Source organism: Coregonus clupeaformis, chromosome 15 (genome assembly GCF_020615455.1).
Source record: "Coregonus clupeaformis isolate EN_2021a chromosome 15, ASM2061545v1, whole genome shotgun sequence".
In the NCBI taxonomy this organism is placed as follows: Eukaryota; Metazoa; Chordata; class Actinopteri; order Salmoniformes; family Salmonidae; genus Coregonus; species Coregonus clupeaformis.
This window is the reverse complement of record NC_059206.1, coordinates 20314352-20329020: the sequence shown is the minus strand read 5'-3', so window position 1 is coordinate 20329020 and position 14669 is coordinate 20314352. Positions and strand designations below refer to the sequence as shown.

Below are 14669 nucleotides of genomic sequence, written 5' to 3'. Positions count from 1 at the left end.
TCTGCTTCATGTTTTGTTTCCTTGCCATGACTGTCATGATACTTCACAATACTTCACAATAGTTCTGAGTATCACAATAATGGTATCATGACAACCCTAATGATGTTAGTCAGGGAGGGATGGATCCGTTGTTACCTTGCATTCTGTGCACCTCTTCGCTAGCAGACGTTGGCCCTCTGACAAAGACTGGGCCATATAGGTGCATTTTGCTGCGGGGACAAAGGAAAAGGACATTATCATTAGTGAAATGTGAGTATATATACTGTAAAGAAATTCTGGGATTAGGGTTGCAATATTCCGGTTACTTTCCCAAAATTCCCAGGTTTTCTATAAGTCCCGGTTGGAGGATTCCCAGATTTCCTGCTTATTCTTTGCTGATTCCAGCAAAATTCCAACAAGGATTTCTGGAAAACCTGGGAATTTTGGGAAAGTTACTGGAATTTTGTAACCCTATCTGATATACTAATTAGGTAGGCCTATGTGATGTTCAGATGATATCCATGGTTCAGATGATTCACTGTGTTTCCATGGTAATTACACAGAGTGCAAAGGGTGCTGAAAGACTTGAGAACTGGCTACAAAAATGTTTTTGAGGTTTGAAGTTCTAAATAGTTAATTATGTAGAAGAAAAAAAAGGCAAATGTGAGTGAGTGAAGTTGGGGGGAAAAGAAACATCCTATTAAGAACACAAGAGATGAGACATTAAGGAAAGGGACGGAAATAGAAAGTGAGGCAGTTTGTGTCTACTAGCCCAGTTGATTGTGTTCACTATCACAGTAGCCCTGCACTCTTAGACATAAAGGTACGGTATTGTTTTCTGGGGTACAATCATCACACTCACTCTCAACATACAGGTAAGGTACATTCCTGTTTCCCTGGGTACAAACATATTTTGTGTACCCTCAACTTTTGATGGTACTGACCTGTACCTTTGTTTAGCAGAAAAGAAATGTATTGAAAACATGTACAAATTTGTACCCACCATAAGGTACAATGATGAATTTTTGCCACCTAAAAGGAACTAATGGCTTTGTCACTGGGGTGGTACCCTAAAAAGGCAAATCTGTACCATATTCATTATCATTATCATATTTCCCAGCATGCTAGAGCAGGTTGGTTGTTAAGAATTGTTTTTAATATCTGTGTTTTTGCATTTTTTTTATTTTTATTTCACCTTTATTTAACCAGGTAAACCAGTTGAGAACAAGTTCTCATTTACAACTGCGACCTGGCCAAGATAAAGCAAAGCAGTGCGATAAAAACAACAACACAGAGTTACATATGGGGTAAAACAAAACAAAGTCAAAAATACAACAGAAATACATATAATATACAGTGTGCAAATTTAGCAAGTTATGGAGGTAAGGCAATAAAATAGGCTATAGTGCAAAATAATTACAATTTAGTATTAACACTGGAATGATGTGCAAGAGATGATGTGCAAATAGAGATACTGGGGTACAAATGAGCAAAATAAATAACAATATAGGGATGAGGTAGTTGGGCGGGCTAATTTCAGATGGGCTGTGTACAGGTGCAGTGATCGGTAAGGTGCTCTGACAACTGATGCTTAAAGTTAGTGAGGGAGATAAGTGTCTCCAGCTTCAGAGATTTTTGCAATTTGATTGATTCATCTTATGCCACATGAAAATGAATAACATTTTTCTAAACTACTCCAATCAGTTAGTTAGATTTTTGCACCTGTTACTGAAAGAGTTGTTCCAGTTTAAATGGCTTAGGTAGCCTCCTTACAATGTTTTTAATACTGGCAGTCATTCTGAATGCAGGTTGCGGGTGAACAAAAAATCCAACTGTTGGATATCCTAACTCTGGCTGGAGTCTGATAGGAATTACACATCACTTTGCAAACCAGTATGTGACTTGCAGGTAGGGTTGTACAATTCTGGTATATTTTCCAGGTTTTCCAGAAATCCCAGGAAGATTCCTGGAAACGGGAGGTAATAATCAGGGAATACTTCAACCAGGATTTTTGGAAAGTTTCCAGCATTTTCAACCCTACTTGCAGGCCATCGATGCACTTATTGATGAAACCAGTGACTGATGTGGTGTACTCCTCAATGGCATTGGAAGAATCACATATTCCAGTCTGTGCTAGCAAAACAGTCCTGTAGCTTAACTGTCATCTGATCACTTCTGAACTGAGCGAGTCACTGGAGTTATGGTCAGATTTGCCAAATGGAGGGCGAGGGAGAGCTTTGTACGCGTCTCTGTGTGTGGAGTAAAGGTGGTCTAGAGCTTTTCCCCCCTCTGGTTGCACATTTAACATGCTGTATGCTTTCAGAAAGTGACTTTTTTCTTGACTTTTTCCACATTGTGTTACAGCCTGAATTTAAAATGGATTAAATTGAGATTTTGTGTCACTGGCCAACACACATAATGTCAAAGTGGAATTATGTTTAAACGTTTTTTGGGGGACAAATTAATTAAAAATGAAAGTCAATAAGTATTCGTCACCTTTGTTATGGCATGCCTAAATAATTTCAGTAGTAAGAATGTGCTTAACAAGTCACATAATAAGTTGCATGGACTCACTCTGTGTGCAATAATAACATACAATTATCTGCAAGGTCCCTCAGTTGAGCAGTGAATTTCAAATACAAATTCAACCACAAAGACAAGGGGTGTATTCCAATGTCTGGTAAAAGAAGGGCACCTATTGGTAGATGGGTAAAAATAAAAAAAGCAGACATTGAATATATCCCTTTAAGCATGGTGAAGTTATTAATTACACAATGGATGGTGTATCAATACACCCAGTCACAAAAAAATACAGGCGTTCTTCCTAACTCAGTTGACGGAGAGGAAGGAAACTGATCAGGGATTTCACCATGAGGCCATGTGACTTTAAAACAGTTACTGACTTTAATGGCTGTGATAGGAGAAAACCGAGGATGGATCAACAACATTGTAGTTACTCAACAATACTAACCTAAATGACAGAGTGAAAAGAAGGAAGCCTGCACAGAATAAAAAATATTCCAAAACATGCATCCAGTTTGCAATAAGGCACTAAAGTAAAACTGCAAAAAATGTGGCAAAGAAATTTACTTTATATCCTGAATACAAAGCGTTATGTTTGGGGCAAATCCAACACAACATATCACTGAGTACCACTCTTCATATTTTCAAGCATGGTGGTGGCTGCATCATGTTATGGGCATACTTGTCATCAGCAAGGACTAAGGAGTTTTTTTAGAATCAAAAGAAATGGAATAGAGCAAAGCACAGGCAAAATCCTAGAGGAAAACCTGGTTCAGTCTGCTTTCCAACAGACACTGGGAGACAAATTTACCTTTCAGCAGGACAATAACCTAAAACACGAGGCCAAATGTACAGTGCCTAAATTCTTCAAGCTCTGTATATTTAATTGTTGATCATTACTAGACAGCCTATTTCAAGTCATGTCATAGATTTTCAAACCGATTTAAGTCAAAACTGTAGGCCACTCGGGAACATTCAATGTCATCTTGGTAAGCAACTCCGGTGTAGATTTGGCCTTGTCCTGCTGAAAGGTGAATTCGTCTCCCAGTGTCTGTTGGAAAGCATACTGAACCAGGTTTGCCTCTAGGATTTTGCTTGTGCTTATAGCTGTATTCAGTTTATTTTGATCCAAAAAAACTCACTAGTTCTAGCCGATGAAAAGCATACCCATAACATGATGCAGCCACAACCATGATTAAAAATATGAAGGAGTTTTTTTAGAATTAAAAGAAATGGAATAGAGCAAAGCACAGGTAAAATCCTAGAGGAAAACCTGGTTCAGTCTGCTTTCCAACAGACACTGAGAGACAAATTCACCTTTCAGCAGGACAATAACCTAAAACACGAGGCCAAATATACAGTGCCTTCAGAACTTATTCCACATTTTGTTGTGTTTCAGCCTGAATTCAAAATTGATTAAATGCATATATTTTCTCACCCATCTACACACAATACAAAATAATGACAAAGTGAAAAAAAATTGTTTTACATTTTGTAAATGTACTGAAAACCATATTGAATGAAAACGGCATTAGAAAATCTGTTGGCCAGCAAGTGGGAGGGTTTTCAGCAGTTGAATGAAATTTATTCAGAGCACACAAGGTAGCCACACCTGAAGAGCTCATTATGCAAATGAATATGGTAAGTCTGTGTACCAAATACTGAGAAGTGTGTAGGAAAGGTGTGTGTAGGAAAAGTATAAATTGTGACTAAGAGCTTTGCACACCTGGATTGTACAATATTTGCCCATTATTCTTTTTAAATTCTTCAAGCTCTGTATATTTAATTGTTGATCATTGCTAGACAGCCTACTTCAAGTCATGTCATAGATTTTCAAACCGATTTAAGTCAAAACTGTAGGCCACTCGGGAACATTCAATGTCGTCTTGGTAAGCAACTCCAGTGTAGATTTGGCCTTGTCCTGCTAAAAGGTGAATTCGTCTCCCAGTGTCTGTTGGAAAGCATACTGAACCAGGTTTGCCTCTAGGATTTTGCTTTTGCTTATAGCTGTATTCAGTTTATTTTGATCCAAAAAAACTCACTAGTTCTAGCCGATGAAAAGCATACCCTTAACATGATGCAGCCACAACCATGATTAAAAATATGAAGAGTGGTACTCAGTGATGTGTGGTGTTGGATTTGCCACAAACATAATACTTTGTATTCAGGACAAAAAGTAAATTTATTTGCCACGTTTTTTGCAGTATTACTTAAAGCTGCAATACAGTGAGGGAAAAAAGTATTTGATCCCCTGCTGATTTTGTACGTTTGCCCACTGACAAAGAAATTATCAGTCTATCATTTTAATGGTAGGTTTATTTGAACAGTGAGAGACAGAATAACAACAACAAAAAATCCAGAAAGACGCATGTCAAAAATATTATGAATTGATTTGCATTTTTATGAGGGAAATAAGTAGAAAGATTTCGGTCTCCCAGGTGTCTTTTATACAGGTAACGAGCTGAGATTTGGAGCACACTCTTAAAGGGAGTGCTCCAAATCTCAGCTTGTTACCTGTATAAAAGACACCTGTCCACAGAAGCAATCAATCAATCAGATTCCAAACTCTCCACCATAGTCAAGACCAAAGAGCTCTCCAAGGATGTCAGGGACAACATTGTAGACCTACACAAGGCTGGAATGGGCTACAAGAACCAACGCCAAGCAGCTTGGGGAGAAGGTGACAACAGTTGGTGCGATTATTCGCAAATGGAAGAAACACAAAAGAACTGTCAATCTCCCTCGGCCTGGGGCTCCATGCAAGATCTCACCTTGTGGAGTTGCAATGATCATGAGAACGGTGAGGAATCAGCCCAGAACTACACAGGAGGATCTTGTCAATGATCTCAAGGCAGCTGGGACCATAGTCACCAAGAAAACAATTGGTAACACACTACGCCGTGAAGGACTGAAATCCTGCAGCGCCCGCAAGGTACCCTGCTCAAAAAGCACATATACAGGGCCGTCTGAAGTTTGCCAATGAACATCTGAATGATTCAGAGGAGAACTGGGTGAAAGTGTTGTGGTCAGATGTGACCAAAATCGAGCTCTTTGGCATCAACTCAACTCGCTGTGTTTGGAGGAGGAGGAATGCTGCCTATGACCTCAAGAACACCATCCCCACCGTCAAACATGGAGGTGGAAACATTATGCTTTGGGGGTGTTTTTCTGCTAAGGGGACAGGACAACTTCACCACATCAAAGGGACGATGGACGGGGCCATGTACCGTCAAATCTAGGGTGAGAACCTACTTCCCTCAGCCAGGGCATTGAAAATGGGTCGTGGATGGGTATTCCAGCATGACAATGACCCAAAACACACGGCCAAGGCAACAAAGGAGTGGCTCAAGAAGAAGCACATTAAGGTCCTGTAGTGGCCTAGCCAGTCTCCAGACCTTAATCCCATAGAAAATCTGTGGAGGGAGCTGAAGGTTCGAGTTGCCAAACTTCAGCCTCAAAACGTTAATGACTTGGAGAAGATCTGCAAAGAGGAGTGGGACAAAATCCCTCCTGAGATGTGTGCATACCTGGTGGCCAACTCCAAGAAACGTCTGAACTCTGTGGTTGCCAAGAAAGGTTTTGCCACCAAGTACTAAGTCATGTTTTGCAGAGGGGTCAAATACTTATTTCCTTCATTAAAATGCAAATCAATTTATAAAAATGTTGACATGCGTTTTTCTGTTTTTTTGTTGTTATTCTGTCTCTCACTGTTCAAATAAACCTTCCATTAAAATTATAGACTGATCATGTCTTTGTCAGTGGGCAAACATACAAAATCAGCAGGGGATCAAATACTTTTTTTCCCTCACTGTATGTAACTTTTTCGGCGACCCGACAAAATTCGCAAAGAAATGTCAGTTATAGATCTGACATTCTCATTGAAAGCAAGTGTAAGAAGAGTCTGTTCTATTTGCGCTATTTCTTTGTTTCCCTTTTTTAAGTTTCGTTTTTGCATCTTTTACCTTCCTTTTTGTACACCAGCTTCAAAAAGCTGAAAATACAATATATTTGGTTATGGAAAATATATTTCACAGCGGTTTAGATGGTACAATGATTCTCTACACTATACTCCTTGGTTAGTCACACTAATTGAAATTAGACGAACTATTAGAAACCTTATTTACATAAGTATTCAGACCCTTTGCTATGAGACTCGAAATTGAGCTCAGGTGCATCCTGTATCCATTGATCATCCTTCAGATGTTTCTACAACTTGATTGCAGTCCACCTATGGTAAATGCAATTGATTGGACATGATTTGGAACGGCACACACCTGTCTATATAAGGTCCCACAGTTGACAGTGCATGTCAGAGCAAAAACCAAGCCATCAGTTCGAAGGAATTGTCCGTAGAGCGCCGAGACAGGATTGTGTCGAGGCACAGATCTGGGGAAGGGTACTAGAACATTTCTACAACATTGAAAGTCCCCAAGAACACAGTGGCCTCCATCATTCTTAAATGGAAGAAGTTTGAAATCCCTAAGACTCTTCCTAGAGCTGGCCGCCCGGCAAAACTGAGCAATCACGGGAGAAGGGCCTTGGTCAGGGAGGTGCCCAAGAACCCGATGGTCACTGACAGAGCTCTAGAGTTCCTCTGTGGAAATGGGAGAACCTTCCAGAAGGACAACCATCTCTGCAGCACTCCACCAATCAGGCCTTTATGGTAGAGTGGCCAGACGGAAGCCACTCCTCAGTAAAAGGCACATGACTGCACACTAGGAGTTTGCCAAAAGGCACCTAAAGACTCTCAGACCATGAGAAACAAGAATCTCTGGTCTGATGAAACCAAGATTAACTCTTTGACCTGAATGCCAAGCGTCACATCTGGGGGAAACCTGGCACCATCCCTACAGTGAAGCATGGTGGTGGCAGCATCATGCTGTAGGGATGTTTTTCAGCAGTAGCGACTGGGAGACTAGTCAGGATCGAGGCAAAGATGAACGGAGCAAAGTACAGAGAGTTCCTTGATGAAAACCTCCTCCAGAGCTCTCAGGACCTCAGACTGGGGCAAAGGTTAACCTTCCAACAGGACAACGACCCTAAGCACACAGCCAAGACAACACAGGAGTGGCTTCGAGATAAGTCTCTGAATGTCCTTGAGTGGCCCAGCCAGAGCCTGGACTTAAACCTGATCGAACATCTCTGGAGAGACCTTAAAATAACTGTGCAGCAACACTCCCCATCCAACCTGACAGAGCCTGAGAAGATCTGCAGAGAAGAATGGGAGGAACTCTCCAAATACAGGTGTGCCAAGCTTGTAGCGACATACCCAAGAAGACTAGAGACTGTAATCGCTGCCAAAGGTGATTCAACAAAGTACTGAGTAAAGGGTCTGAATACTTACGTAAATGTAATGTTTCAGTGTTTTATTTTGTTTTATAAATTAGCAAATATTTCTAAAACCTATTTTTGCTTTGTCATTATGGGGTATTGTGTGTAGATTGATGAGGGGGAAAAAAACTATTTAATCAGTTTTAGAATAAGGCTGTAACCTAACAAAATGTGGAAAAAGTCAATGATTCTGAATACTTTCCGAAGGCACTGTAAATCGCACTAGGTCAGGATATTTAATCCTCCATATATCCACTAGTTCCAATATATCCATGACATTCGTGATTTCCTTAAGTGCCTGAGGGTGATACTGTAGTTTTTAGTGTGATTTCCTTTACGGTCCATAGAGGTATTTAAAACCATATTATAATCTCCCACTATAATAATAGAGTCTTGTATTGCTTGTAGGGTTTGATAAATATTATAGGTATTTTCAAAGAAGCGTGGATTTTATTGGACCGTATAGGTTAATGAGCCATATCTGTTTATGGTCAAATAACATATTTAAAATCATCCATCTTCCTTGAGGATCTGTTTGGACAATTTGCACATTCGGAACAAAATTACTGTTAATTAATATCATCACCCCTTTAGAATTTTTTGGCCCATGGGAGAAATATATTTCAAGCCCCCCAGTCCTTTTTCCACACAACTTCATCTAAAATTGTTTAATGAGTTTCCTGTTAACAATAGATATTATATTCCTTCTCTTTTAGCCAGGTAAATACTGATCGTCTTTTCTTATTATCTGCTAAGCCATTACAATTATAACTGGCTATACTTATTCCACCATTTACCATAATGAGATACAAGTTTCAAATCTATTTATCATAATAATATATGTTTGTAAACTCACCATTAAAAAGTACCATAGTGATTGAGTGTCTATATAGCTGTACCATGATATTTGCATTGCTACTAAGTAAACCTCCAACTGTTCCCCACTATTACACCCACTAAAACCCCTCCCCATCCCAAGTTGGGTTGTCAACCCAGTGACCGGCCGACCACCCCCATCCCACCGGATCCCAGGGCCCCGAGAGACCGGGACCCATTCTTCGAAAAGAGCACACAGTGCCACCCACAGAACAGAAGCAGATCAAACGCCAAAAGCATTTCCATCGCCCTCACCTCGATTTGCATTATATATAGCTATTAAAAAATAAATCCTGTGTTTCTTAATTTCCATAATTAACAAATAATATTTGTAATAATGTAGGCAGTTCTTGCGAAGGATTGTTACCTCTAACCAGGATTGCCATTACAAAAATTTAATTTTTGGCAAGCAATTATTATTTTAGCAAACAATTATTCTGATTCATCCTATATTGTCCCCTACATACACACGCACACACAAACACTCATACCCACTCAACCCCTTTCCCCACAAACAACCATAAACTCAGATGCTCAACAGTTGTTCCATACCTGAGCCCAACTCAAGAAAGGACTTGATTTACAAATGCATGTACAGTTGCAGCTGTTTGAGAAGGAATGCAAAATTGAGGAAAAGCTGGCAAAATTGGGGAGATTTGATTAACCATTGTCAAGTCCTAGGTGATGGAGATCAGATTCACCCCCTTCCCCTTATACACACATATGCTGGTCCCCCGTTTTGACCATTTTCCCAAACATCTCTGTGCAGTCAGACCTTTGATCATTTTGTGCCACCAGGGTGTGACCGCCTCCCCATGTGTTACTACAGCTAGTGTTGCCAGCACTGGAATCCCCACCGGCTAGGTACAAGGTCGTCAAGGTTCTCATTAGCAGCTTTGACAATTTCCTTGTATAGTATGCTCTCCCATCAGGAGGCTTTGGCTTTGTAGGACCAACCCTGCCAGGCAGGCTCAGAATCTTGAGGGGGTGGTGCTGCTTTAGTAGGTCTCTGATTGTATTCATCTTTCTGATTTGGCTGTGTATAGGCTACTTACAGTAGACATATAATACAGATAAAGACTTCTCCTTAGTACAGTGCCTTGCAAAAGTATTCATCCCCCTTGGCGTTTGTCCTATTTTGTTGCATTACAACCTGTAATTTAAATTGATGTTTATTTTGATTTCATGTAATGGACACAGACAAAATAGTCCAAATTGGTGAAGTGAAATGAAAAAAATAACTTGTTTCAAAAAAGTATAAAAATAAATAAAGGAAAAGTGGTGTGTGCGTATGTATTCACCCCCTTTGCTATGAAGCCCATAAATAAGATATGGTGCAACCAATTACCTTCAGAAATCACATAATTATCGAAGTGTCACATGATCTCAGTACATATACACCTGTTCAGAAAGGCCCCAGAGTCTGCAAAACCACTAAGCAATGGACACCACCAAGCAAGCGGCACCATGAAAACCAAGGAGCTCTCCAAACAGGTCAGGGAAAAAGTTGTCTAGAAGTACAGAAGTAATTATATTATTATTATTAATTATAAGTACAGATCAGGGTTAAGTTATAAAAAAATATCCAACACTTTGAACATTCAACGGAGCACCATTGAATCCATTATAAAAAAATGGAAAGAATATGGCACCACAACAAACCTGCCAAGAGATGGCCGCCCACCAAAACTCACGGACTAGACAAGGAGGGCATTAATCAGAGAGGCAACAAAGAGACCAAAGATAACACTGAAAGAGCTGCAAAGCTCCACAGCGGAGATTGGAGTATCTGTCCATAGGACCACTTTAAGCCATACACTCCACAAAGCTGGGCTTTACGGAAGAGTGGCCAGAAAAAAGCCATTGCTTAAAGAAAAAAATAAGCAAACACGTTTCTGGTCAGATGAGACTCAAATTGAGCTTTGTCGCCATCAAGGAAAATGTCTGGCGCAATCCCAACACCTCTCATCATCCTGAGAACACCATCCCCACAGTGAAGGATGGTGGTGGCAGCATCATGCAGTGGGGATGTTTTTCATCGGCAGGGACTGGGAAACTGATCAGAATTGAAGGAATGATGGATGGTGCTAAATACAGGAAAATTCTTGAGGGAAACCTGTTTCAGTCTTCCAGAGATTTGAGACTGGGACGGAGGTTCACCTTCCAGCAGGACAATGACCCTAAGCATACTGCTAAAGCAACACTCGAGTGGTTTAAGGGGAAACATTTAAATGTCTTGGAATGGCCTAGTCAAAGCCCAGACCTCAATCCAATTGAGAATCTGTAGTATGACTTAAAGATTGCTGTACACCAGCGGAACCCATCCAACTTGAAGTAGCTGGAGCAGTTTTGCCTTGAAGAATGTGCAAAAATCCCAGTGGCTAGATTTGCCAAGCTTATAGAGACATACCCCAAGAGACTTGCAGCTGTAATTGCTGCAAAAGGTGGCTCTTTTTTTTGGGGGGGGGGGTGAATAGTTATGCACGCTCAAGTTTTCTGTTATTTTGTCATATTTCTTGTTTGTTTCACAATAAAAAATAGTGGTAGGCATATACAGGCATGTTGTTTAAATCAAATGATACAAACCCCCCAAAAATCCATTTTAATTCCAGGTTGTAAGGCAACAAAATAGGAAAAATGCCAAGGGGGTGAATACTTTTGTAAGCCACTGTATATGGGTCGCTCAGGTGGGTGTCTAGGGTATAGGGATGGGGACCATTTAATCATGATAGGACAATAAATAAATAAACTATTCAATTTATTTTAAAAATGTATATCCCATATCTGCACAAAATTGAAGGCTCTCTCTCACAACCTCTGCTCACAAACACATATGGGCTTTGGGATTTGCAACTGTTATCCCTTTTCACTCACTTAACTCCACACTTTTCCAAAAACAAAAAAACACACCCCACCTTCCATCACAATACATCCGCACATACTGTGCCTTCTATGTCCTCTGTTTGCTGTGTTCCAGTTCCTTATACTTTATTTAGCTAATTATCCTTTCTTCTAATGCTGTCTTATCAATTTATAAAATACTATAAATGGAAAGTCTAATACTAATTATTTTCCAACATTCCCTATTTAGAATGGTATAGTGTAGTTGTAGTTTGTTTCTTTAACAATTGTTTTTTATTACAATCCCTACCATGGCTAGTATTGGGTGTTCCATTATTCGACTCCTCAATGGGAACTTTGTAATATTTAGAATAGCCATGGAGTAGTCTTTGTGTTTCGGAACATTTGGTTATCAATATACAGTTTATCGTCCACGAGAGCTACGTTTCCCTTTTAATCTATTCTCCTTGAAGATTGGGTACAGAACTTTGCGCCGTTCTTTAATTTCCTTTTGGAACTGATCATTCATGCCTATTTTCGTGCCAGCGAGTCTTTTACCCAGCCTTTTAACCATTAGTTTATCTTTAAAGAAAGCAAATTTGGCTATGATTGGGTGCTCATATCTCTGTCCTCTCTGTCAGAAATGGTGTACACGTTCAAGTTGGATTTTGTCGACAGCTTCGCGTGGGATCTGAACCTCTGTATGAAGGATCTCCCCCACCACACCCTCAGGAATGTATCCTTCTTTCTCTTGGATACCAGTAAGTACCAGATTTTCTCTCATAGATCTAGTCTGTATGTCAAGTAAGGCTTCTCTCAGAAAGGTTATTCTTTTTAAGTTCATTAACGTCCGTTTCAATCTTATTGACTGTCCCATTTAGCTTGTTTCTTTCTTTCTCCATTGTCGCAGCTTTTTCATCCCTCATGACAAACAAGTATGCCCAGTTTGTCATTTATCAATTGTAACAGATCGGTTTCCACCCTTACCATTCCCGGTGGTGAAAAGCTTAAATCGTCTGTGTCCGTCGAGGAGTCGCGTTTTCTTTTGGAGATTGGTTCTCCTTGTTTACTCTCCGTCATGATTGTGTGTTGCTTGTTTTCATAATATTTGTCGATACATTTCTCTAACCTTATGATTTGTTTTGTGTTGTTATCCAGATTGAAGGTTAATACCCACCAGTATGTGAAGTGCTAATATTTTGCCTAACTTACAGATATTGAATATTACGTTTTTATCTTGAGGCGATCTGCACCGCTGTGTTCAGTCCGATATCTTGTTCCGATCGATCATCTTTAAGTGCCTTGTTGCAAACTGTATGTTTTGGAATATTTTTTATTCTGTACAAGCTTCCTTCTTTTCACTCTGTAATTTAGGTTAGTATTGTGGAGTAACTACAATGTTGTTGATTCATCCTCAGTTTTCTCATACCACAACCACTAAACTCTGTAACTGTTTTAAAATCACCATTGGCCTCATGGAATCTCTGAGCAGTTTCCTTCCTCTCCAGCAACTGAGTTAGGAAGGACGCCTGTATCTTTGTAGTGACTTGGTGTATTGATACACCATCCAAAGTGTAATTAATAACTTCACCATGCTCAAAGGGATATTCGGCATTCTGCCTTTTTTATTTTTTATACATCTATCAATCTGTGCCCTTCTTTTTGAGTCATTGAAAAACTTCCCTGGTCTTTGTGGTTGAATCTGTGCATGAAATTCACTACTCGATTGAGGGACCTTACAGATAATTGTATGTGTGGGGTACAGAGATGGGGTAGCCATTAAAAAATCATGTTAACCACTATTATTGAACACCAAATGAGTCCATGCAACTTATTATGCGATTTGTTAAGCACATTTTTATTTAGGCTTGCCATAACAAAGGGGTTGAAAACGTATTGAGTCAAGCCATTTCAGCTTTAAATGTTTATTTGACATTATGGGGTATTGTGTGTAGATCAGTGATACACAATCTCAATTTAATACGTGTTTAACTCAGGCTGTAACACAACAAAATGTGGAAAAAGTAAAGAGGTGTGAATACTTTCTGAAGGCACTGGAGTTGCTTACCAAGACGGCATTGACTGTTCCTGAGTGGCCTAGTTACAGTTTTGACTTAAATCGGATTGAAGATTTATGGCAAAACTTGACAATTGCAGTCTAGCAATGATCAACAACCAACTTGACAGAGCTTGAATAATTTTTTAAAGATGAATGTACAAATATTATAAACTCAGCAAAAAAAGAAATGTCCTCTCTCTGTCAACTGCATTTATTTTCAGCAAACTTAACATGTGTAAATATTTGTATGAACATAACAACATTCAACAACGGAGACATAAACTGAACAAGTTCCACAGACATGTGACTAACAGAAATGGAATAATGTGTCCCTGAACAAAGGGGGGGTCAAAATCAAAAGTAACAGTCAGTATCTGGTGTGGCCACCAGCTAAATTAAGTACTGCAGTGCATCTCCTCCGCATGGACTGCACCAGATTTGCCAGTTCTTGCTGTGAGATGTTACCCCACTCTTCCACCAAGGCACCTACATTTCCCAGACATTTCTGGGGGGAATGGCCCTAGCCCTCACCCGCCGATACAACAGGTCCCAGATGTGGTCAATGGGATTGAGATCCGGGCTCTTCACTGGCCATGGCAGAACACTGACATTCCTGTCTTGCAGGAAATCACACACAGAACGAGCAGTATGGCTGGTGGCATTGTCATGCTGGAGGGTCATGTCAGGATGAGCCTGCAGGAAGGGTACCACATGAGGGAGGAGGATGTCTTCCCTGTAACGCATAGCGTTGAGATTTCCTGCAATGACAACAAGTTCAGTCCGATGATGCTGTGACACACCGCCCCAGACCATGACGGACCCTCCACCTCCAAATCGATCCCGCTCCAGAGTACAGGTCTCGGTGTAACGCTCATTCCTTCGATAAACGCGAATCTGACCATCACACCTGGTGAGACAAAACCGCGACTCGTCAGTGAAGAGCACTTTTTGCCAGTACTGTCTGGTCCAGCGATGGTGGGTTTGTGCCCATAGGTGACGTTGTTGCCGGTGATGTCTGGTGAGAACCTGCCTTACAACAGGCCTACAAGCCCTCAGTCCA

At 40.3% G+C, this 14669-nt stretch overlaps 1 protein-coding gene across 1 annotated transcript in view; it reads right to left on the bottom strand.

Annotated features, from left to right (window-relative positions):
• Window positions 1-14669, bottom strand: part of LOC121582250 (protein kinase C-binding protein NELL1-like) — a 604927-nt gene that overhangs the window by 245944 nt on the left and 344314 nt on the right. The window contains exon 10 of the mRNA XM_041897923.1: window positions 136-209. Coding sequence (XP_041753857.1) covers window positions 136-209 — 74 coding nt within the window. The remainder of the gene's footprint in view (window positions 1-135; window positions 210-14669) is intronic.